Below are 27,031 nucleotides of genomic sequence, written 5' to 3'. Positions count from 1 at the left end.
ACTGATCGTGGACACGGGTGCGTCGTCCCATGTCATCAACGACAGGAGTCGGTTCAAGAACTTTGACGACACTTTCCACCCGGAGAGGCACTGCATGGAGCTGGCGGACGGTAGACGCATCTACGGATTGGCACAAGAGAGGGGAGACGCACAGGTATGCCTCACGGACAGCAAGGGGCGCCGGCGTACGGTGACGCTCAAGAACGCTCTATACGTACCATCGTTCCCACAAGGACTATTCTCTGTAATAGCTGCTACTGCAAGCGGCGCCAAGGTATTCTTCGATAAAGGTAAACATTTTCTTGTAGAACCTGACGGTACCCGGTTTGACATAAAGATGTACCAGAGAATATTTTATCTGAAAACGGAATGTAATGACAACGACCAGTGTAATGATAATGATAAGGGTACCACTTGCACTAGTTGACATGGACCTAGCAGGCCCAGTAAGCAACGAGTCCATAGGAGGTTTTAGATATGTACAGTCTTTTACAGACGTGTGTACAGGGGCAGTGTTTGTTTACTTTATCAAAGTAACACACTCCAGGCCACAGAGAAATTCCTGGCAGACGTAGCCCCTTATGGTACAGTAAGATGTTTGAGGTCCGACCCACGAAACCGAGTTCACAAACAGAGAGTTCCAATCACTGTTGAGAAGGTATAAGATAAGACACGAGATGTCACGTCCATATCCCACACACCAGAGTGGGGTGGCAGAGAGGAAATGGCACACCCTTTTTCGAAATGGCTAGGTGTAAGCTAGCAGATAGTAACTTACCAAAGAGCCTGTGGCATTATGTGGTGCAAGAAGCCGCTTACACCAGAAACAGGTGCTTTAATAACACAACTTTTTACAATATCAACACCCTTTAAAAATTTTTATTATTGAACTCTCCCCTCACAGGTCAAGTCTCTGGACAGGTTTAACAGGTCTACCAGACGTGGTTTGGATCAGTCCATCAGTGTTCCTTGTTGGACCAGGCGAGCCATGGTTTGGGCTCATCTGAATGTCAGGTGTGTTATTCCTGGGATTTGTGTGGTCATTCGCTGGAGGCCCCGCTACGGGCACCACTTGGAGATGTCGACGGTTACGCCTGTACAGAGCACCCTGCTCTGTCTCGATGAGATAAGACCTCTGTGTAACCCTCTCACCTGCCACTACTGCAGGTGTGGACCAGGTCTTTTGATTGTCCAGTCTGGTGAGAACATGGTCTCCTCGCTGCAGTGGTGTGAGCTCTCTCACGCCATGGCGCTTGTTATAGTAGAAGGCCTGTTTGCTCTTCTCCGCAGCATCTCGTGCTCTGACGTGATGTTTGTTCGGCCACCTTGGTTGCAGGTTCTTGGCCAGAGTGGGCAGCGTCGTTCCTGATTTTCCTGCCCATTAGGAGCTCTGCCGGACTGACACCCGTACTGCTGTGTGGAGAAGAACGGTTAACCATTAAAGCAGGTAGGGGGTCCTTTTGTCTCAGAATCCCCTTGACCGTTTGGACTGCACGTTCAGCATAACCGTTTCCTTGTGGGTTGTGGGGACTAGAGGTTGTGTGCTTAAAGTCCATGTCACAGGCAAAGCCTCTGAAGACATCACTGCTGAACTACGGTCCGTTGTCACTGACAACCTCCTCCGGTATTCCGTGCCGGGCAAACGTGGCTCTCAGCTTCAAGATCACATGTGCACTAGTCGTGGTAGGCATGTGGAGTATCTATCTAGAGTAGTAGTCAGCTATGACTAGGTAACTCTCTCTCTCTCATGTTCACATAAATCTATGCCAATTCTCTTCCACGGCCTGTCTGGGAGAGGTGTTGACAGGAGAGACTCCCTGTTCTGTGCTCTCCTCTGCTCATGACAGTACATGCAGTTCTCAACTTTGTGTGTGATCTGTGTGGCTATGCCAGGCCACTACACCGAAGTGTTGGCCCTGTCTCTGCACTTGTTAAGACCTTGATGGCCCTCATGTATGCGTTCTAGTATATCCGGCCTCAATCTCCCTGGTATCACTATTCTACTCCCTCTCACTACCCCATCGTGCATAGACAGTTCGTTCCTAACGGGAAAGTACTCCCTAACACAGGTGTTTATATGTGCTAGGTGTTCAGGCCACCCCTCTTGTATATACCTGATCACTTCTTGGAGCTGTTCGACCGCCGCCGTCTCTGCGTGGATGCTGTCTATCTTTTGTGGCGATGCTGGAATGCTGCTCATCACAGCTGCTACGTAACACTCCACGTCTGTGTCTCTACTGAGCCCCTTGTCTGCCTGTGGGCTCCTGGACAGTGTGTCTGCCACCACCAGAGTTTTCCCCGGCGCATACTCAGCCTCCGGGTTGAACCTCATCAACCGCATGAGGAGTCGCTGGCAGCGGAGTGGCACATTGTCGAAATCCCTGGAGTTCATCAGTGGGATGAGGGGTTTGTGATCCGTAATCAGTTTGAATGCTGGCAGGCCATAGAGATACATCTGAAACCTCTCACACGCCCACACGCTCGCCAGGCACTCTTTCTCTATCTGAGCGTACCTGGTTTCAGCGTCGCTCAGTCGCCTTGAGCAGTATGCTACCGGTCTCCAGTCCTCGCCATGGAGCTGCAGCAGGACACCGCCTATCCCATAACTGCTTGTGTCTGCTGAGACCACTGTGCTCCTGTTAACATCATAGTACACCAGGGTAGGTGACGTTGTGAGGAGCTCTTTAACTCGCTCAAAGGCTGCTTGTTGCGCCGGACCCCACATCCACACTGAGTCTGCTTTTAACAGTGCATATAGTGGCTGGCCCACTGTGGCGAGGTCTGGAATATATTTCCCCAGGTAATTGATCATGCCGAGTGCTCTCTTTAGTTCCTGCACGTTTTCTGGTGGTTCCAGTTTGCTGACTGCAGACACTTTGGCTGTGTCGGGTCGTACACCATCTTTGTTGATCACCTGACCCAGGAAGTGCAGCTCCTCCTTTCTCAGCACACACTTCTCATTGTTCAGCTTCAGGCCTGCAGACTCCAGCCGATCCAGAACCTTCTGCAGCCGCTCATCATGTTCGCTGGTGTTGCTGCCATGGATGATGATGTCGTCCATGTAGACGGCAACGCCGTCCAGCCCTTCCAGCGTCTCCACCATCTTCCTCTGAAATATCTCAGGTGCACTGCTTATCCCAAAGGGAAGACGTTTAAAACAGTACCTTCCGTACGGCGTGATGAAGGTGGTCAACCTCTGGCTGTCTTTGTCCAGTGGGATCTGACAGAACCCTGACGCTGCGTCAAGTGATGAGAAGACTGTGGAGCCGCTGAGCTGAGCTACCATACCCTCTGATGTCGGCAAGATGAATCTCTCCCTTTTGACAGCCTTATTAAGCTTCTTTAAGTCCACACAGATGCATGCTTTTCCAGACTTTTTCTGGACTGGCACCATGGGTGCGCACCACTCTGTTGGGTCAGTCACGGCTTCAATGATGTCGTTGGCTTCCATCCTCTCCAACTCCTCTTTCACTGCACTCAGGAGCGGTATGGGGACCCGGCGTGCTGTGCATACTGCATAGGGCTGGGTATTGTCCTTTAGAGCTATCTTCACAGGCTGTGTTTTCAGTAGGCCAAACTCCTGTTCACTGGTGTTGACCTCGCCCACTCGCTTTACTAACCCCATAGCTACAGCTACTGGCCTGCTGAGTAGGTTATTCACACTCTGCCCTCTAATGACATAGAGCCTGCATGTGTATGTTTTCCCCTTGTAGCTGGTCTGAGTTATAAACTGCCCTAAACAGTTCAATCCACCCCTGGACCACTCAGCACCTTCTTTGGCCTCTGTAGGACCCGTTTTGGCTCCAGTGTTTTGTACACAGTTTCACTTATGATACAACAATCGGCTCCAGTATCTATTTTAAATTCTACAGGTGAGCTGCCAATCTCTAATGTGACTGTCCATTCATTATCATTGTGAGGCATGCTATTAACTGAGCCCAGATAATAATACTGTCCATCTTCTGATCCCTCACCCTCAGTCACTTCTCTCACCTGCTTGCTTTTGCACACCCTTTCCCAGTGTCCACTTTTCCCACAATTATTGCAATTAGACCTCCTTGCTGGGCAGTCATCCTGCTGACTGTGTGGCATTTTGCCGCACCGCCAGCACTTCCTGTGGTCATTCTCACTCTCTCTCTCTCCTTGCGCCTCTCTCTCTGTGGGTGCCGCCACTTCTGTGTTGCACCTCTGTTATGCCGTTGTGCTACTTCTTGCACGGCGTAAGCCTGCTCCCCCTGCTGGTTAACTTGAGCTTTTACCTCCTCTGATTGACGCGCCTCTTGTACAGTCATCTCCAGAGTGAGGTTAGGGATCAGCTGTAGCCTCTGAGACAGATCCTTATCTAGAATCCCCACCACGATTCTGTCTCTTATGTTTTCCTAAAGAGCCGTTCCGAAGTTGCAATGTTCCGACAGCTCATATAGTGCGTGGATGAATGTCTCTGCGCGCTCTCCCGGGCGCTGCACTCTCTGGTTGAAACATGCCCGTTCATGTATAACATTGCGTCTCGGGATGAAATATGCATCAAATTTGGCCAGTACAACATCATACTGCGAGTCATTTTCCCCTTCCCCGTAGGTAAAAGAGCTGAGAATGTTCTCTGCTTCCTTCCCGAGCGCATACACTAGCGTGCTTACTTGTACTGGACCTTCTTCTTTGTCCAACTTAGTAGCTGTCCTGTACCGTGTAAACCATTTCTTCCAGTCTGACCATTCGGCGGGTTTCTCGAAACAAAAACTCTCTGGTGGTTGAAACTTTGCCATCCTCGACCACTTCAGACACCATGATATCTTGGATATTAACGGACAACGGAACAGTTGGTTGGTAAACAAGACGCTTTATTACTACCTCCCATGGTTCATCAATCCCAACAATGACTACCTCTCGCGCCACTCCCACTTACTGTCACTGTGGTAAACATGTCGTAACGTATACTCCTCTTGTAGTCAGTTAACATGACAGTGACATACTATGACAGACAGAGGAGCCAGAGCTGGACTCCAGAGCAAGGTGTGTAGAAACAGAAACACATCACCCCAGTGTACTTAGTACAGTTGCGCAGACAGACAATCAGCAACCCCCAGAGGGCGATGACGAGGAGCACCTGAGGGTGACGTCAAGTGCCCCAAGCAGTGGGAGGTATCCCCCAAGGGAACACAAACCCCCAGAATATCTGCCAGACTATGCCAGGAAAGGGAGTGACGAGGAGGACAATACACCTACCCCCGTTGAGTACTACTACAGGGTAGTCAGTGGGGTGAACCCGACCTTTAAGGAGGCCACATTGTCCCCCGAAGAGGGCAGACATACAGTGGGAGGGAAATGGGTGTATTCAACCAAGTTACCAGAGGGCAGACAGACAGTGGGAGGGAAATGGTTGTATTCAATCCAGGAGGGTATTGCAGACCACGGTAAATACAAAGTATGGTTCGTAGAAAATTTATTAAATGCTGAAGGAATAGAATCCAGGTTTGAGAGTCTGACTAGAGACCATGTTAAAATACTGAAATGGATCTTATGTTTAACCCCATGTTTAACTACAGAGGTGGGTGGTTTACAATGTTTAAGTACAGAGGTGATTCAATGTTTAAATACAAAAGAGGATCTATGTTTAAAATACAGAAGTGGAGGATTTGATCATCGCTCCAGACCACAAAAGAAAGACCTAGGCAGGTTAAACCATTTTATAGGTATGGACTTCAAACAGTCTGCCAACTGTGTAAAAATATCCCAGAAGAGATATGTGGGAAAAGGTCCTGAGATGTTTTTGACTGAAGTAAGAAATGTATAGATAAACTGTGGGTAGCTTCATTCTGTTGGACAACATGTACTCGCCCTGACCTATGTTCTTTAGTGAGTAAGAGTGTCATAGTATTTTTGTTGACCCCACAGAGAATCATTGAACTACGTCAAAAATATGTTTTTCATTATCCCAGAGGTACAGCAGACGGACAGCAGTGTTTCAGGAAAGACAACAAAGGTTTAAGGCTTAAAGCCTACAGCGATATTATCATCCGGTGAAGCTGAGTATATGTTTTTAGCTATGACAATGTGTTTATCTAGAGCAACTGCTCAAAATGCAGTAGGTAATTGAAATGTATCCTCTATACCGAATATGGTGTTTTTGAAGAATGGGCGTTCTGTCAAAACCGTTTAAAATGATGGACATTGTGTATACGGAGACGGTTGTTTATGGGGACAACCAGGGGACCATTGTGATTGCTAGGAACCCAATGTGTCAATATAGATGTAAACATGTCATTATAAATAATATTATCTCATCAGGTATGTCATCAGATAAGAACGAATGACACCGGTTTACTGTCCAATGGACGGCAGAGTAGTAGATACTATGAGGGAACCTGTTTCAAATTAAAATTGAAGGGATTTGCAAGGGTCATGTTTAATGTGAAGATATTAACTGTCATACCCTATTGATGTTTTTGGTTTGTAAAATGTTTTGCCAAGATGTCAGCCAGTGTGCTAATACAAACCTAAGTGGGAGTGTTGAGATCAGAGGTTCTGTGTAGGATTGTTAGTAACTGTCTAACTGTACATATGGCTGTTTACACTAGTAACTGTTAACTAGTAACCTGCATAATACTGTCTCCACCAGTGACTGTTTAGTTGCATATATATCTGTTCCCACTAGAGGGCGCTCTAGGCGGAGCCACCCAGGTACACCACCTTGTGGCGAGTATAAAAGCAAATGTATCCTCCCACTTCGTTCTCTCCCCCTATGTCTCTCAGTGAGAGAAGACCTATATGTTACTGCTGCTCTTTCCATGTGAATAAAAGAAACCATGCCAGTTCAGGCTCAAGATAGAAACCATGCCTCTTGACCACATTATTGTCGCCCTATAGCCGAATTCTGTTAACAGAAGCCTACTTTGCTGGAACGATTAATTTAGCACATGTACAGTACGTGTGTGTGTGTGTGTGTGTGTGTGTGTGCACGCTCGTGCGCTGAGCCTGAGGCTGCCTCACTAAGCCGTTTCTCCACGCATTTGGATGGGGATGTGGTAGGGATTGATGTGTGGGTGTTTTGCGGGGACTGACTGTTCCGGGGGGGTTCACATGCCTTCAAGCGACATTGTACTTTTGTACTTACTTTATGCCATTATTAAGTCTGCATGTTTACATTGCACTACTTTTATTGTCTTTTATACCTATTCTTATGTCTGCAATTTATGCATTGTTTTTTTATTCTGTCAATCTGTGTGCTGATTTTATGCCTATGTTCATTTTATACTATATAGATAGTTATTAATATTTATTGTTACATTGTAGAAATGTGTGCATTGAAATGTCTAAAGTCTTGACGACATTGAAAATGAGGGTGACCTCAATTGTCTTTTAGAGTATAAATAAAGGTTGATGATTATTTCCCATAACCCTACTAAAAGTGTGTTACTTTTACTTTGCTCATTGAACAGTGCATTTATGGACTATCTGAGTGTATTGCATACTTAGCTTGCTGAGTAGCATTAGCCTAGCTCCCTTGAGCCTTCTTTTTCTTTATATCAGAGTGGCCTATTGTGGCGTGCTAGTAGAATGTAGAGCTTTGTGTATGTTTCCACCTAGTGCGAAACTCGCACATTTGTTGCAGTGATACTAACACTGAATATTAACCCCTGCTGTTCAGACAGTAAGTGTGTCAAGTATAGTGGGTCAGGGTCATTTGTCTCCTCCTGTTACTGCCTGTCCACAAGAGGGCCCCCCCAACACCCCCAACCTGGTGGGAGAGGCTTTGGCTGCGCCTCCCACCAGCTGAAACTTTGATGTGTTGATTGTAATAAAATGCATTGTTCTGTTTTTCACCTGTTGTGTCTGTCCACTCTGTCTCAGAACCTACCACCCCAATTTATATACGTTCAGGTCCATTTAGGTAAACATGTGACAATATCATCATCCTAATGGAATGTATCCAGGGTTGGTTCAGGTCCAAGGTCACGGCAATGTCACCTAAATGCTAAAAGACAGACGTTTGGAGCATTGTAATCTGGTGTTGGTATATAGACAAGTCCTCATAGCAGCTAAAAAAAACTAGCTATGCCGCCTGGACATGGAGCAAGGACAGATAGAGTAGATTGGATTTGTGTGTGTGGCAGCTTTATGCTCCAGTGATGGTGCGTGTGGATTAACCAGGATCAGATAGGCCTGGTTAATCTCTCTGAAACGGACATCGTTGTTGACCCCATACAACCTCTGACCTCACAAACAGGAAGTGAAACTCTCCAATAACCAAGACTCTCAGGGTCACCCTGTATGCCCAGATTCCCCTCCTGTCTCCCAGAAGTCGCCACTCTTCATACCCGCCCTTCAAATCCTGAGGGAGGAGTTAGCTTGTGCACATGTTTATCAATATCCAAACTGGTAGCCTACTTAGTACTGATACTATGCACTGTGTTTGTTTCCGATTGGTTTGGTCATTTACGCTTGTCTAATGTGAATTACAGAAGAAATATATAAATATGCCTTGATTTGGTTGCAGATATTTTCAACTGGGATGTATTAATACAAGATGTAAAGACAATTTTATGTAGAGTAATCTTTTCTTTAATAATACACCCACAGAGCTTTTAGAAATGTGCAGAATAAAAGTATTGCTTTTCCCACCAAGAAATTATTATGAATGATAATGAATTTATCATACAAACATTTTTGCAGGTCCAAAATGTATGTTGTTTAAATGTTGCAGGCATGTATCCCCTCCCTACTTCTTCCCATTTCCACATGTGGAATACACCTGATTGGATAAATTACATGCTGGTGCTCTAGTGAGACATCTGGTGGCTATCTATAGCACCTTTAACCAAACTATATCTTTCTTGTGGTAGCTTTGCTGTGGTTCAACTTATTCTTCAAGTAATTGATAGCTTGTAAAACTATGCTTTCAGAGTAGCTTATTCAACACTGCCAATAATACATAATTTGGAATGTAGGGCTATGTCCTGGTGTAGGCTATGTACTGGTATGCCTTCAATTTACTTCACTTTAATTTGACACGGAATTTGGCACGGAACTAGGCAAAATCTGCATATGGCTCGCTGATAACAAACTATCATTACACATGGGCAAAACAGAGTCCATTCTCTTCGGTTCAAATAACAAACTCAGCAAGACCGACGGTTTCTCAGTTACAGTGGGTGACAATATTGTCACAAGGAAAGACGAAATTACCTACCTGGGTTCCATCCTAGAGGCAAATCTTTCCTGTGACAAAATGGCATCCAATGTAATAAAAAAAGTCAACCAACGAACTAGATTCTTGTACCGGATCTCCTCTCTGGTAAACAAGAATACCCTGAAGACTCTGGCAGGAGCACTCATTCAAGGGTACTATGACTATGCGTGCACCTCATGGTACCAAAGCACCTCAAAGGCGCTTAAAACAAAATTACAAACATCACAAAACAAACTGGTCAGACTACTACTTGACCTGAACCCCAGAACCCACCTCACCCCTGCCCACTTTGCCAACCTAGGATGGCTTAGAGTAGACGACAGAGTACAGCAACTTGCAATGGGCCTGGTCTACAAGATACACTACGCGACCAAGGTACCCATGTACATGTCAAAATACTTCCCAAAGGTCAGTGAATACCACAACCACTACACCAGAGGAAGCTCAACAAATCATGTTAAACCCAGATTCGGCTCAAACAAGGGACTAAACACGTTCCGCAATTATGCCACAACAATGTGGAACGCCCTACCCAAAGCTGTAAAGGAATGTGAATCCCTGCCCACATTCAAAACCGCCCTTAAAGAGCACCTACGGGAGGCTGCAATTCGAAACTGGCCACCGTAAATGCCCAAAACCCCCACCACCTCCTAATAGACAGTCTCCTCCCCACCGCATGTATATATTCCCTCCCCGCCGTATGTATATTTCCCTCCCACCCACCCACCCCCTCCTAATGTACAGTCCCCTCCCCATCATATGAATATACTCTGTCAGGATCTAGGGGTAACAGTACTGTATATTTGAATACCGCCTATGTCACAAATGTATCAGTACTAAATACCTATATGTCCCTATGCCATAAATGTCATGTATGTTGTGTATGTCATAAATGTCTATGAATTGAAAATGGGGGACCCTGATGGAAACAAGACAAACGTCTTTCTCAGGTCTGCATCCCCTTAACAATTGTATGTATTGAGCCGTACTGTATTGTACCCATTCTGCAATCTGTTAAATAAAGTTTTCATTCATTCATTCATTCACACCTACTCGACATGTCCTGTCTGTCAATACAATCACAATCATATTATGGAAATGGTTTTTTAACTAGTCTTTGTATGGATTTGGCAGTCTGAGATGTTATTTAGGAAATAACATTTAAAATTACATTATTTACCTAGCTGTTTCAAGTCGTCAGATTAACAAGCCTAAACAAACTGTTCAACAAGCTGATTCCCTCTGTGATGTCAAAAGGGGGACCCAATGAATTTGCTTTGATTAATCAATTAGCTGTGCTTTTTGGAGCAAGAAGCACTGCCTACCTAATGCACTGCCCAGTTTGTAAAGTACATTTTACTGTGTGGTAGCCAGACAGGGAAGTAGATAAATAATGTAACATTTGGTGTGTGCTACACGGCTACACTACACCCACTAAAATCTAAATGTTTATTAGATTTAGACTAGTTTCTTTGCACAAAACGTAACGAACATTTCCACATATTCAAGTAATACTCATACAATTATTGATATATTCCCTTTATGTTAATACTTCTACTACAATAGACTGTGATTATGGTATGCATAATGCATCTAACCTCGTTCCCAGTTTTATCAACATCAGTAATCCAATTGGCCAATGATTCTGGGACTGCCCCTCGACATGATTGTCAGTCAATTGGCCAATGGTGAGAGGGAACGAGGTCGACAGCTGACTCGTGGTTGGTGGATACGTGTGCACAAAAATAAGAAACGACTTGCATTGTTCGTCTTTTTTAGAGGAACTTTGTTGTCACTTGTATCCAAGCGGATTTCTAACTTTGGACAGCTCGCAATACGTTGTAATTCACCTTACTGTTTTCATTGTTAACCGTTAAACGGACACTAACAACAATCACTCGATTCAATACAACAAGTCAAGGGGGGCGGAACAAAAGTCCCCGACAGAGCGACCCGAAGACGGCTGACGCTACCCGGCTTGGTAATGTGTATGTGGTTGTGTGTCATCTGGGATTTAAATGGTTAATGCTAGGATCGCATGACAGCTAAATGCTAACGCTAGCTTGACGTTGGTCCGACTTATCATTTGTTTTGTAAATTCACGTTAGAGAGATGACCGTTAGCAAGCTAACACAAAGCTACTGATCTAAGCCAACATAATCATAACAATGTTCTTGGTAACTGGTAGGTTGACATGAATCCAACTAACGGTAACGGACGGTATTCAATCTGAGACAGAGAGAGAGAAAGCCACAAGCTGTCTTCTAACGTTAGGTGACTTAATTGTTTGCAGTCGAACTTGACAGTAATGACACGACAGCCAACCTAGGATGGCTTAGAGTAGACGACAGAGTACAGCAACTTGCAATGGGCCTGGTCTACAAGATACACGACTACACCACTAAGGTACCCATGTACATGTCGAAATACTTTCCAAAGGTCAGTGAATACCACGACCACAACACCCGAGGGAGTTCCACAAATCATGTTCAACCCAGATTCGGCTCAAACAAGGGACTAAACACGTCCCGCAATTATGCCACATTGATTGATTGATTGATTGAAAAGTTTATTAACAGATTGCAGAATGGGTACAGTACAGTACATCTCAATACATACAATTGTTAAGGGGATGCAGACCAGAGAAAGACTTTCGTCTTGTTTACATCAGGGTCCCCCACATCAATGTGGAACGCCCTACCCACAGTCGTAAAGGAATGTGAATCACTACCCACCTTCAAAACCGCTCTCAAAGAGCACCTACGGGAGGCTGCAATTCTAAACTGACCCCCGTAAATGTCTGAACCCAGCACCCCACCCACCCACCCCCTCCTAATGTACAGTTCCCTCCCCCTCGTATGTATATTTACTGTTAGGATCTGTTTAAAATTACTGTATATTTGCATATCGTGTATGTCACAAATTTAACTACTGTATATCTGTCATAAATATCATGATTTGATTAGATTAGATTATTATATCTATCTATGTACAGATGTTGTGTATGTCATTATGAATTGAAAATGGGGGACCCTGGTGTAAACGAGACGAAAGTCTTTCTCTGGTCTGCATCCCCTTAATTGTACTGTACCCATTCTGCAATCTGTTCATTAAAGTTTTCAATTCAATCAATCAAAACAGTAATGACACGAAAAATCGTGTCATTACTGTTGAGCTAAAACAGATGTAGAGATCTGTTTGCAATACTGTCTAAATTACAGTATGTGTCTGGTTTTAGGTCTGACTGGAGTGTAGCTAGAAGAACCTGTAGTGTTTTCTGCCAGCATAGCCCCCCTCTACCTAACCGTGGCCAGAGATGGGGGAGACGCCGGAGCCTGCTCAGTTTGCGTCGCTGGAAGAAGAGCTCGAGTACTGGAAGGAACAAGCTGCCAAACACAGCCAGAGGTGTGTTGTAGACTGTCTTTCAGAATGGAAAGCAAAGTATTCTTATCTGTGGTTATTTCCCAGTGTCCCCTTGGTCAGCCACCTTACACCCGTTTCCAAGTCCTTCAGTCGGTTTTGTGATCTGCACAGTGTCAGTCAGCTAATCACCCAACCCACAAGAGTGTGTGATTCAACACAAACTACCATTGATCTCATTCTGACCTCTGACAAGTCCAGGATCTCCAATAAAGGGATTATAGCATGTGGGTTAAGCGATCATTATGATATTCTGTACTAGCAAAAAGCTAAAACAAAAGGCTGGCTGTCACAAAACAGTCACATCTAGGGACCTCAAAACCTACTCTAGCGAGGCCTTTAACCAAGAACTGGAGAGACTGGTCAGATCTCCAAGCCCACGTGGTTGAACTTAAACAACAAAGAAACAGACTAAGAAACGATGTAAACACCATGATCAAATCTGCACACAAAAAATTCATCAATGACAAAACTGAGGAACAAAAACAAACCCAGTGAACTTTGGAAATTACTCAACAACCAACTAGGCTGCAGTAAAAAACTAAACCAGATTTATAAACATAAAGACAGAAAACACTCATCACAGACAAGCTGGATGTGGCCAATAACTTAAACATTTTATTTACAAACATAGCCACAACACTGGTTAATAAACTACCCTCCCACTCAGGGCATTTTGGGGTAGAACACATCTTAGCCTTCTACAAAAACCTAGGGGTCCGCAAAGATGACTTCAAACTTGAAACGGTAACAACAGTTGAGGTACTCAAAAAACGAAGTGTCTCTATTTGATCAACCACATCAAACAAGAGGTGCACGCAGGCAAATACTGCGGCATGGTCATGCTGGACCTCCAAAAGGATTTCGACACTGTCAATCACTCCATTCTGATTGCCAAGTTAAAAGCAATTGGTTTTGATAGTTCATCAGTGAGCTGGATGCAATCCTACCTGGAGGGAGAGAATAGATGGTGGAGGTAAACGGTACACTATCCCCCCCCTCCCAGTGACTGTGGTGTTCCACAAGGAAGCATACTAGGACTGTTACTGTTCTTAATTCATGCAAATTACATGTCATCTGCTGGTCTCTGACAGGGACAAGTTGCAGGTTGAAAAAGCCCTCAGCTCTGAACTCGGCAGATTCTGCACCTGGCTCGCTGATAACAAACTATCATTACACCCTCTTTACCCTGCTCCCCTCGGCCGTGTCATCAGCCAGCATGGAATCTCTTTCCATTGCTACGCTGATGACACACAACTGTACATTAAAACGGACTCTCCCCCCTCTGCAGCCCTGCCATCACCACCACCCCCATCATCTCCAGCCCTGCCATCATCATCCACCCTCACTTCCTGCCTGGAGGAGATAAAGTCATGGATGAAATCAAACTTCCTACAGTTAAACAGCTCAAAAACAGAAGCCATCCTCATTGGTACCCCACCAGGTCCAATCTTCCCCCATCACCAGCATCTCCTTCTCTGCCAGCCATGACCTTCCCCTCTCATCCACCGTCACCAACCTCCTTTTTCCACCTCAGGAACATTTAAAAAAAAATCCGTCCCACAGTCACCCTCCCAGATGCTGAAAAACTGGTCCACGCCTTTGTCTCCTCCAGGCTGGATTACTGTAACGCACTTCTCATCGGGATTCCTAGCAAGAGTCTCCAGAGGCTCCAATACATTCAGAACAGCGCTGCTAGGATCCTGATGAGAGTGCGTAAACACGACCACATCACACTAGGGATGCTCGATATTGGCTTTTTTACCGATACACCGATATTGTCCAACTCTTAATTTCCGATACCGATATTAACCGATACCGATATATGCAGGGTCCCCCCCCCCCCCAAAAAACTTAATAATTTCAGGTAATTAACATTACATCTCTTGTCGTGTAATTAACACAACATTATGCATACTTTGACAATAAATAAAATAATAATTTGTTCTTACTTGCTTGCCTGGGTAAATAAAGGTTAAATAAATGTAAAAGAATTTGAAAACCGATACCGATATTTTCCGATATCACATTTTTATGCCAATATCGGCCGATAATATCGGTAGGCCGATAATATCGGACATCCCTACCAGCGTTTCCGTTAGCCGGTAATTACCAGTATTTGACCGGCAAAATCTGTTGAAGTCCGACATATTTAATCTCTCTGGTCATAATGTCCGGTGAAAATAATTCCCTCTAAGCACAATTTGATTATTTGAATTGTATAAAATAGGCTAAAATTAAATAGCCTATGCGATGAACGAAACAATCATTACATTTGTTTCATCGTTGCTTCTAATAATGACAACGATGTTGTCAGCGAGAGCTTAGTGCTGGGTTTGCGAGTGCATGTGCAGCTGCAGAGCCACAGCTGCACACCAGCAGTGCCGGCACAGTGCAGTACTCCAATTCAGCCATTGGCAATTCAGCTGTTGGGTGGGGGGCGCTGCTGAGCGGTCCCCAGATAGGGCCTGAAAACAGCTGAATCTGCGACTCTGCAGCGGCATACTCTCGCAAATAAGTCGTTGGGAGGTGGAGATTCATCACGCAAACCCACGATAATGTTGCCGTCTCTCTCTGCAAAATTTCTCAGTTCTTTGCTTGATATAATTAATACAAATGTCCAATATAACGGAATTCGTTAGCTCATAAAAATGTGATTATAACAGACTGCTGTTTATTAATGTTGGGCCGACTGCCCACAGACACCTATTTGATTTAAAGTCAGCAGCAGCATGGAGTCTCGGGACTTATTTTATTTGGAATATAATGACTGTATACGCAAAAGTAGCCTAGTTTTAAGTTAAAATATTATAAATCTACATGCCTTGAGGATGTCATTCTTTTGTTTTGTTGTCATTCTTTTGTTTTGTTGTCATTCTTTTGCCTATCAATTGTTTTTAAGCTCAATAAACTCTGACCGGAATTTCTCTCATTTGACAGGTAGATTGAAATCTACCGGACACTGAGGCCAGCAACAATTTTTCTAACGGAAACCCTGATCCCTACATCACACCCATCTTCCACTCACTTCACTGGCTCCCCATCACCACCCGGACTGAATACAAAATATCCCTTCTGACCCATCAATGCATCCACGGAAATGCCACCCCCCTACCTCAAAGATCTCCTCACCCCAGAACCCTCCACCTGTAACCTTCGCTCCGCCAACACAAACCGCCTCCTTCCCCCCAGGACCAAGCTTCTTCTGCTCAGTTGCTCCTCGCCTATGGAATGCCCTCCCTCCCTATTTGGTTTCCAAATATAGAGTGCACTATAAATCGAATGTATTATTATTACACCTGGGTAAAACAAGAGTCCATTTTCTTTGGATCAAATAACAAACTCGGAAAGGCCAACGGCTTCTCTGTTACAGTGGGTGACAATATTGTCACAAGGGAAGATGAAATTACATACCTGGGTTCCATCCTAGAGGCAAATCTTTCCTGTGACAAAATGGCAACCAATGTAATAAAAAAAGTCAACCAACGAACAAGATTCTTGTACCGGATCTCCTCTCTGGTAAACAAGAATACCCTGAAGACTCTAACAGGAGCACTCATTCAAGGGTAATATGACTGCTTGCACCTCATGGTACCAAAGCAGCTCAAAGGCACTAAAAACAAGATTACAATTTGTTGGGGGGACTCGGCATTCTAATTTGTTGCGCTCTGTGTTTACTCGCCCAATAATTAATTGCTGCCACTGGCAGTCAGCTCTTGTTGTCATAGTATCAAATCCCTTTCAAAGTTCTGTCAGAAAACGTATATTTAGTTAAATATCTCTACTTTTCCATGAGATTCACATGGACCACATTATGTGTACGGATGGGACATACGCAGCCAAACAGAGCCAGGTGTGTTTACAATTGCCTAATTACCCCTCACCATATTTGTGATAAACAGAAGTTTTCATGTGATAATGGTGCTGCTGTGTTTGCCATCCAGTAGAGAATGTGGTTCGTGTGAATCCTGTGGAAAAGTGGAGATATTTGATTAAATATGTTTTCTTCCAGAACTTTCAAAGCAATTTTGAATAGCGCCCGGAGTGAATTAAACGTAACACCGGGTGTGAAAAAAGGTTTTGGTTTTGAAGGGTGGGCGATACTGCCACCTATCAGAATGCGGCTGGTATTGCACTCTAGCGATCTCAGAGTGGTGCCCTATGGTAACCCCGAGTTCTGTGTGAGAGAAATTAATAAAAATATCGAATAAAATAAATAATGATGAAAACCCGACTATATTCGGGTCTGGCGCTGAACGGTTGGCGAGTTAACCCGACTTTCCTCGGGTCTGGCGCTGATTGAGTTAAAAGCTCTGCTGTAGTTCTTCTGTGATTTACAAACACGTACACAAAATCTCCCCACCCACAGAAATTATGACCTTTTGTGAATGGTTCAAATGAAACCTGGCTAATATTTCATGAACTCCATAATTGTCCACTCTTGAGTGGGTGTTTTTGAAAAGACAAGTTTGAACAGGTGTCTTTACCTGTTCCATTGTCCTTTTGTATGAGCTGCAAGGTGGATGACTGACCTTTTGGGAACCTCCCCACTTATTGTGTGTGTGTTCTCTGCTTGGCCCACAGTGCGGAGGAGGCCCATGACGAGCTGCAGGAGTTCCAGCAGATGAGCCGTGATTACGAGGTGGAGCTGGAGACTGAGTTGAAGCAGTGTGAGGCGAGGAACCGGGAGCTGCTGACTGCTAACAACCGCCTCCGCATGGAACTGGAGAACTACAAGGTGCACAGAGAAGGTCTAGGTCCCAGGATGTTGAACTACAAGGTGCACAGAGATAGTCTAGCTCCCAGGATGTTGAACAACAAGGTGCACAGAGATGGTCTAGCTCCCAAGATGTTGAACTACAAGGTGCACAGAGATAGTCTAGCTCCAAGGATGTTGAACTACAAGATGCATGCACAGTGTTAGTCTAGCTCCCAGGATATTGAACTACAAGGTGCACAGAAATAATAATAAACTTTATTTGTATAGCACTTTTCATACAGAAACTGCAGCTCAAAGTGCTTCACAACAGAAAAAAGACACATAAAATGAGCACATAAAGTTCAGACATATAAAATCAGTTTTTCACATTAGGATCTAACATCTCAACAGGCCAACTTGTTTATGGTTTGATTAAGTTTTAAATAGACAATAATAAAAATAAAAAGGTAAGATAAAATAGTGCAATTGTACAGTGCAATAAAATAGTTCTGGATTACTTTTTAACAGTTAAAAGTCGTCTTTACCTCCTCTGTTTGGTATCCACAGTTTACAACTTCAGTCTTCCCTCCTGTTTGACCCACTTTGACCCTTCAAACCTCCCACTCAGGGCAACCCTCCCTCTCAGGGCGCAGTTCCCTCTCTCAGGGTGCAGTTCTAGGCCTGGGTCCTAGACAGTTTTAAAGCCCGACAGTCTTTCTTGTTTGATACCCACACAGTTTAATACCTGACAGTTTTGAACCTGTAATAGACAGAGTAAAATAGTACAGTGCAATAAAATATTAGAATAGAATAGATAGTAAAATGATGGTTTATTGCAGTGCAATAAAATAGAAAAAATGGACAGAGTAAAATAATGCTACAGTACAATCAACAGTGGAGTGTATTAACACTTTGATCGCCGGGGTTAAATTCATAATTTACCATCCCTCGCCAGCCCTATTTAACATGGAGAAGTTCCCCTTCTTTGCAGGGCTATAACTTTTTAAATTGTATTGCTAAATTGACATTACTATGGCCCATTCAACGTCCTATATCTATTGTTCAGGGTGTAGCAACGTTATACTTTTTCATTCACATATTCATACTAAAATACGGTCTAAAGTATAAGTATGTTTTTATCGTTTTCTGCAGCTTTCTCCAGAACTTGATTTATAGCCCCAAATGCATTATATTGATGATGAAATACAGTTTGATAGGAATCTGTGCGAGATAAAAAATGTCAACTGGACGTGCTTCTAGGAGTTACTAAGTATGATCTGATGTTGACCGGATGGGCGGGGGGTCGTTTATAATTCCGTGGGCAACGTTATATCATTCATCTAGTGTGGGTGATATGATCATTAGAGCAGTTAGTAAAGAACATGTTGAAAAATAACGCTGGATCTTACCGTATCTTCCTCGCGCTGTTGGACGAAGAGCGTGGAACTGAAATATTCCTATTATGGGATGTAGAAATATCCGATCCATTTCCAGGTTGTATAATAGTATATACGTCCAAATCATGTTGTTTATCGAGTTATTTGCAACCGATCGACATCCAGTGTGTCAAGATGGAGTCCTGCTAACGATAGCGAGTGCCCGGACGAAATATGGGTGAGCACCACTTCATCCGCATCACTTCCTGTTTGGGCGATCGGCCGATCGGCCACCAGATGGCGCTCTTGAACCGTTGGAGAGTTGAGAGGGGCTCACCAGTACATATAATGTCTCCGGGGGAGAAATATGATTTCGATCACAGATTTTTGAAATATTGATATCAAAGACGCTGTCCAGCGTCTTCGGCAGAATAAGCATGGCGGGGAAAGACGCTGCCCAGCGTCTTCGGTGATTAAAGGCTATGGTGAAGAGGTAGGTTTTTAGCAATTTTTATTTTATTTTTTTTTAATATTAAGAGATCTAGCTTCCCTAATGTCCATACTGTAGGTAGTGTGTTCCATAACTTTGGTGCATAGTTTGCAAAGGCTGCATCCCCAATTATCTTTAGACTGTGGCTTGGAACCTTCAATAGATCACTAGTAGATGATCGCAATGTTCTAGAAGGCACATATTTGACTAGAGAATTTGCAATGTAGCTTGGTCCTCTGTATATATATATGCTTTGTATATAAGGAGGAGGACCTTGAAATCGACGAAATGTTACCGGAAGCCAATGTAGGTTAACTAATACTGGACTGATGTGGTCTTTCCTCTTGGTTCTAGTTAGTAGCCTAGCTGCTGAGTTTTGAACGAGTTGGAGTTTTTTTTGGGAGGCCGGTGAGGAGTGCATTACAGTAGTCAAGTCGGCTTGAGATAAAGGCATGGATCAGTTTTTCAGCGTCTTTGATTTATAAATGACCGTACCGTAGCTATGTTTCTAAGGTGGAAAAATTATGTTTTCGTCACCTTGTTGTGTGATTTAAAGCTTAGGTCTGAGTCTATTATAACACCAAGGGCGGGATCCACAAAGAATGGATTGCACGGTGCTAATTGCACCCTTACTTACAATTCATTATGAATTGAAAATGGGGGACCCTGATTGTAAACAAGATGAAAGTATTTCTCTGGTCTGCATCCCCTTAACAATTGTGTGTATTGAGCCATACTGTATTGTACCCATTCTGCTATCTGTTAATAACATTTTCAATCAATCACCTGTGCAGTGATTGATTGATTGAAAATGTTATTAACAGATTGCAATAGATTACGGCTATAATGCTGTGGGTATAGGGTCAATACAGGAAGTGGAGGAGTTACATTCCATGACAGTTTTGTAAAGCTCAGTTCATGTAATGCAAGCGAATTTTCCTATGGTTACTTTTTCGCAGGGTTTGCTGATGGTGTCCATGTTTGTTTCAGGATAGTCTAGCTTCCAGGATGTTGAACTACAAGGTGCACAGCGTACAGCAAACGCCTCATGTTGACAATGGCGTCCATTTGCATGTTCTTGGTATCTGATTCTAGGGACATCTATGGATCTCAGGGAATGTATTTTTTAAATCTTTGACTTTGAATTTGCTAACACCATGCTAAAATTGACCAGACCTGAAAAATCTAAGCAAATGAATAAAGGGAAGATGATTAAACAGAAGGTTTTGTAGATACAGTACTCAATTCTGCCATCCGGACACATATTTGAAATATGATTATAATTATATGAATATAAGTTCTATAAATGACCTTATTATGGCCAAGTTGCACATCTATGGATCGGGCCAAATCTCCCCTTTCCAATGGCAGAGTTCAATCTGGTTTTAGTATCACCAGGCGTGATTCACAAACCGTGAATGAAATCTACTGTAAGTACAGTTACTTTTTTATAATGTACATTTCTTTTTATAAATTTCTTTATTACAGGAAAAGTAAGTTGTACATTTACAATTGGAAAAAACATCATTCATTTTCCATCTTTTTCTCTTTTCTTCCCCTTTCATTTCCCCTTCCCCTCCCTCATACCCACCCCATCCCCCCCACACCGGAGTTGTTGAAAACACATCTGCAAAACATCCAAACATACAGCATAGATGCTATTGGGAAAGAAAAACAAAAAAACAATAATAATATCAATTAGACCCACCTGTATTATGCACAAACATTTAGATAAAAAGAAGTAAAGAAGGAACTAAAAACACAGAAAGAAAACTCTCCAGCACGGCTGTGGCTGTGGAAGAAAGTCATCAATGAGATTATTTCGCTCTTTCCCTCACCCCTGTCTATAGTATTGTGGTAATTCTTGGGTAGTTTGACCTTCTGCAGCTGTGTCTCCCGTTCCCCTCTCCCTCCCCCAGTTACCCACCCAGCCCCCGGGGGTCTCATTCACACCCATATACATACCAGGACAGGTGTAAAGCTCTATCCTAAGTCTCTTCATTGATAGTCAGGGTATCGATGTGTTGCAGAAATGGTTGCCAGGTCACATGGAATGTTTCAAGGGAGCCCTTTAGGGAGAATCTGATTAGCTCAAGCTTAACGCAATGTAGTATCTCATGTATCCATCTGTTGTGAGTAGGTGGGGAAGGGTGTATCCATTTAAAGAGAATAAGTCTCCTAGCGAGGAGGGTAGTGAACGCCACAACTCGTTTTGCAGCCCTAGATGCAATCGTAGGGGTATTCGGGATACCGAAAAAGGCAGTGAGTGGATCAGGGTCTAACGTCACACCCAGGACCCTACTTAGTGTATCAAATATTGCAGTCCAAAACTCTGAGTTTGGGGCACGTCCAAAACATGTGCATATAATTGGCTGGACATTGTTTACATCTATTACACGCATCCGTTCTATCCGGGTATATCTTTGCTAACCTCGCATTGGTGTAGTGAACCCTATGCAGGATCCTACACTGCAGCAAACTGTCTTGCACATACTGTATAGAGGAAGTGTGTACAAGGTCTAATATATGATCCCATTGTTCATCTGTAATGATAATTCCCAGATCTTCGTCCCATTTGGCTTTTAGGGAGTCTAAGCAAGTTGGGTTCATCCAAAATATTTTATCATATAAAATTGAGACGAGCCCTTTCCGCCCGGTACCGAGCGATAGGAGAGGGTCAGTCCTAGAGTCTGGAGGACCGCCAGGGAATTGTGGGAATTGGTTCTGAACAAAATGCCTGATCTGAAAAAAACGGAAAAGGTGACAATTTGGGAGACACATTTTTTTTGATAGTTCTGCAAACGACGAGAACACACCTCCGGAGTAGAGGTCATTAATGGTTAGCAAACCTTTGTTCGCCCAGCTTCTGAATACAGGATCAGAACAGGACGGTAAGAATAGGTGATTACGAGAGATTGGAGCTAGCCCCGACGGAGCGTGTAGGCCAAATTGTTTCCTAAACTGATTCCAGATTTTCAAAGTGTCCGTCACAATTTGGTTCCGAGCCACCTGTTTAATAGGGATCGAAATGGGTAGTTGAGATGTTGCCACAGACCAGAGTGAGTACTTTGAAGAGGAGACTTCCATCCGAGCCCATTGGGGTTGGTCTTCTTCCTCCCTCCTGGTCCTCCAGTAAAGGAGTTTGTTTATATTACATGCCCAATAGTAATAGCGAAGATTGGGCAAAGCCAAACCCCCTTCCGATTTGGGAAGTTGCATGATCGTCCTCTTAATACGTGCTCTTTTGTTACCCCACAGGAATGAACCTATAAGTTGATCAATTGAAGTGAAAAAGGCTTTATTAATAAATATTGGTATATGCTGAAAAGCGTATAGAAATCGGGGTAAGACCACCATCTTTATCAGGTTAACCCTTCCCAGAAGCAAGAGGGGGAGAGAGGACCATCTCGTCAGATCTAGCTTAAAGCGATCCAGCAGAGGACGAAAAAGTTTTGCGAAGAGCTCTGTCTGTGATTTGGCCATAAAAATCCCTAGATATGTGAATCCTTCCGTGGCCCTTTTTAAAGGGGAAAAGCGATTGAGGAAGCCGTTCCGCAGATGCATTAACAGGTAAATATTCACTTTTCTGGAGATTAAGTTTGTATCCAGAGAGCTGCCTATGTTGTTCTAGAATATCCAGGATAACAGGGATGGACGATGACGGATTGGAGACATAAAGTAGGAGATCGTCGGCATACAATGAGAGTTTATGAACCAGGCCGAACCTCTCAATCCCCTCAAATCTGTCCTCCCTGCGAAGCCATATGGCTAAAGGTTCTGCGGCGAGCGCGTAGAGCAAGGGAGAAAGCGGGCATCCTTGACGAGTGCCGCGATAAAGCGCAAACTGGCCCAACTTGGTACCATTCACATTAACCGAGGCCACTGGGGACGAGTATAGGAGTTTTATCCATGAAATAAAACCCGGTCCCAAACCGAATTTCTCAAGAGTATGGAACAGGTACCTCCATTCCACTCTGTCAAACGCTTTCTCAGCATCCAGGGAGAGTACCATTTCTGGCGCGCCAGTCGTGGTTGTGAAAAGGATATTTAACAGCCTCCTGGTGTTAAAGAAGGATTGCCTATCCATGATGAAACCCGTCTGATCCGGGTCTATCAGGAACGGGACCACCTTCTGAAGACGGCATGAAAGGACCTTAGCCAATATTTTACAATCCACATTAAGGAGGGAGATTGGTCTGTAACTGCTACAAAGGAGAGGGTCTTTACCTTTTTTGAACAACAGGGACAGTGACGCCTCTGATAGCGTGGGCGGCATTTGGCCCTTTAGAAGGGAGTCATTATATACTCTCAGTAGAAAAGGAGCAACCAACACAGAGTAAGTTTTATAAAATTCTGTAGTATAGCCATCTGGCCCGGGTGATTTGCCACTTTGTAAAGATTTGATTGCCTCAGTCACTTCAGAGATGGTTATAGGCGTGCCTAACTCTTCAGCTTCCGCTTTATTCGCCTGAGGGTATTTGAGAGACTTGAGGGGGTTTGGGCGATCCCAGTCCTGCTGGGAGGACTCCGACGTGTAAAGTTTGGAATAGTAGTCAGAGAAAATTTCAGAAATTTCCGTAGGGTCTGTTGTAGTGACACCTAATTGGGATTTTATCCTGGGAATCAGTCTAGAGGCACTCGCCACTAGGGATGGGTACCTTTCACATTTGAACCGATACCGGTACCTGTGAATCGATACCGGTACCCAACGGTACCTTTTTTCTGTACTTTAGTCTCAAGAAATTTAATTTACCTACCTCAGTCGTAAAAAGAAAATTCAAACTTCAAATAACTACAATTTCGACAGTTTTCGGCTTGTCATTGCTCCGACTGCTTTGTTGTTGAATCAAGTCAAATCCTAGGTAAGCATATATTGTGCGTGTGAACGTTGACATGAAAAAAAAAAAGTTAAAAAACCAAAAAAAAAAGTTAAAAAAAATAATAATAACAGTTTTTTTTAAATAAAAAAAAAATAATTTGGTTTCTCACTTGATTCGATACTCGGTAGTACCGACGTGTTTCGGTTCGGTGCCTCAAAAGTACCGAATTCGGTACCCATCCCTACTCGCCACTCGTGCTTGGTACGCAAGTAATTTTCCGACCTTATCCCCCTGCTCGAAAAAACGCTGCTTGGTGTGCAGGAGTAGTCTCTCGATCTTACTAGTTGAGAGCAAATCATATTGTGATTGGAGCTGGAGTCGTTTCTTATATAGAGCAGGAGTTGGTTTAGATGATTACTGGATGTCCAATCGTTTAATCTCATCTGATATACCCGTTAATTTGGATTGTTCCTGCTTCCCAAAATGAGAGGTAAAGGAGATGGCCTGTCCACGGAGATATGCCTTAAAGGCCTCCCAGAGCATGTCACTGCTAACTTCAGGTGTGTCGTTTATCTCAAAGAAGATTTTTATTTTTGCATGAATAAAATCCTTAAATTCAGGTTCAGATAATAAGTGGGAATTGAATCTCCAAAATTTTGAGGGTGTTCTACCCTGGGGGAAGTTAATTTCAACGGATGTCGGGGCATGATCGGAAATGACTATACTATGGTACTTAGTAGAGACTACATTATGTAGTAGTTTTTCATCTAGTAAAAAGAAGTCTATCCTCGAATACGTGTGGTGGACATGGGAGAAGAAGGAGAAAAGTTTATCGGTAGGAAATTTTGCTCTCCAGGGGTCTATAAGGCCAAGCTGTTCCATATGAAATTTTAGGATGCTCGCCGCTTTGGAGATGGTAGTACGTCTATCCGAAGACCTATCCAGTTCCATGTTTTGGACCTGGTTAAAGTCTCCTCCGATAATTATGTGATGATCATTAAGGTTGGGTATCGAGGAAAATAAATTGGATACAAATTTATCATTGTCCCAATTCGGTGCATATATTGAGGCCAAAACCACCGGAATGTTCTGCAGCTTGCCCGACACTATAACATATCGTCCGTCAGGATTAGGGGTGGGAATCACCAGTTTCATCATGATACGATACGATATCGATTCTTTGGACAACGATACGATATTTGCCGATATCACAGTCTCTCACGATACAATACGATTAGATTAGATTCAGGTGCCTGCAATCGATATGAGATGATATCATATGCCCATTTAACACAATCGGTAACATTTAGATCAACTAAAAAAAGGTAACGAAAATATCATTTGACATTTGTATTTTTGAGCTCTTCCAGACATTTAAAGGAAAATCAATCTATTGTTTTTAATACAAATAGACCTCCTGTTCACTGTAAAGTGCCACGTTTTGATATATTGAGCTTTAAACTTTAAGCTCCATTTTTTGGAACTCAAAACTCAACCTAAAACCCCTCCCTACCTCCCTCTCCCAAACCGTTCCTACAACAATTTGTTGATGTTGCATGATCATGTATAGGCCTACATTTATTATGTATTATATTGTTTATGTTTAAATAACATTTAAACATCAAACTCCTCTGACCTCATCTGGTCTTTCCAAAGACGCGCGCACACACACACACAGAAAGGGAGAATGCTATGCTGTAACGTCTACACACACGGAGCTACTGCTGTTGTTCTTGGGCGGATATGAGACTCGCCACAGGATTTTCAAAATAAGAGTATCGATATGAATCGATCTTATTACATTGCATCGATCCGATTCGATCGTTGATAATTACATCGATGTATCGATCTGGATCGATGTATCGTCCCACCCCTAGTCAGGATCAGTTAAAATGGTGGAAGGCTCGAAGGGTACATCCCTATATATAATAATTGCAGCTCCCCTGGCTTTTGCTGAGAATTTAGAATGAAAAACGTGTCCCATCCATGCTCTCTTAATGCGGGGGATATCTGAGATGCAGATGTGTGTCTCTTGTAAAAAACAAAGGTCACCCTTGAGGTGTCGTAGATGGTTAAGTACCTTGTTAGCCTTGGTGGGGCGGCGTGGCTCAGGGGTAGAGCGGGTCGTCCAATGATCGAAGGGTTGGTGGTTCGAATCCCGCTCAAGCCCATGTCCATCCCACTGCCGTTGTGTCCTTGGGCAAGACACTTAACCTACTTGCCTCGTATGAACGTGTATGCATGTGAATGAATGTTGGTGGTGGTCGGAGGGGCCGTAGGCGTTGATTATTCGCCACGCTTCCGTGAGTCTGCCTCAAGGCAGCTCTGGCTGCAATTGTAGCTTACCACCACCGGTATGACTGTGTATGAACGAATAATGGACTCTGTAAGCGCTCTGGGGTCTCTGGGGTGTCACAAAGAGCGCTATATAAATCCAATCCATTATTATTATTATTATTATTTGATAGAGTTGTTCATCCCTTTGACATTCCATGAGACGAAACGGATGTTCCTGCCCGTCACTGCCATGTTCTGTTAAGTATATACATACCTGAGTCGAAAAGATAAAACATTGGAAGAGAGGAGAAAGGTAGAGGGGGATAGAGAAAAGGGGGGGGGGGAGGGGGGGGTTGATGCACACACATACACCCACACAACCATACACAAACATACTCACCCGGGGGTACATCCCTTGGTCCCTAAGGGAATAGCAACAGCCTCTGTACCTCTCCGGATACATTCCTTCCGGTGGAGACTCCATCCTCACTCCCCTTTTCCCCCTCTCTCCCGTCAATTCCGAACAGCCTCCAATACTGTTATGGATAAACCTTTAAATTTGAGTTAAAAGAACATTCGAACAGCCAAAGAAATAAGAAATAAAAACCAAAATAAAAAACGGGATGCTTAAATTCAAAAATTTAAGATTGGGATAACAATGAAAGATATTTGCAACACAACTCGAGGCTCATCCATTAGAGCATGGGCATAAAAGCGCTACCAATGACTCCCAATAAGGAGTGTGACCCATAGAAAGTAGAG

General features: G+C 43.7%; 1 protein-coding gene across 1 annotated transcript in view; it reads left to right on the top strand.

Annotated features, from left to right (window-relative positions):
* The first annotated feature begins 10,976 nt into the window (after window positions 1-10,976).
* Window positions 10,977-27,031, top strand: part of nde1 (nudE neurodevelopment protein 1) — a 95,992-nt gene continuing 79,937 nt past the window's right edge. The window contains exons 1-3 of the mRNA XM_084329796.1: window positions 10,977-11,168; window positions 12,426-12,592; window positions 17,192-17,345. Of these exons, the coding sequence (XP_084185922.1) occupies window positions 12,504-12,592; window positions 17,192-17,345 (243 nt within the window). The 5' untranslated portion in view covers window positions 10,977-11,168; window positions 12,426-12,503. The remainder of the gene's footprint in view (window positions 11,169-12,425; window positions 12,593-17,191; window positions 17,346-27,031) is intronic.

Source organism: Notolepis coatsorum, assembly GCF_963971535.1.
Source record: "Notolepis coatsorum genome assembly, chromosome: 14".
NCBI lineage: Eukaryota > Metazoa > Chordata > Actinopteri > Aulopiformes > Paralepididae > Notolepis > Notolepis coatsorum.
This window is presented reverse-complemented; position numbering and strand designations above follow the sequence as displayed.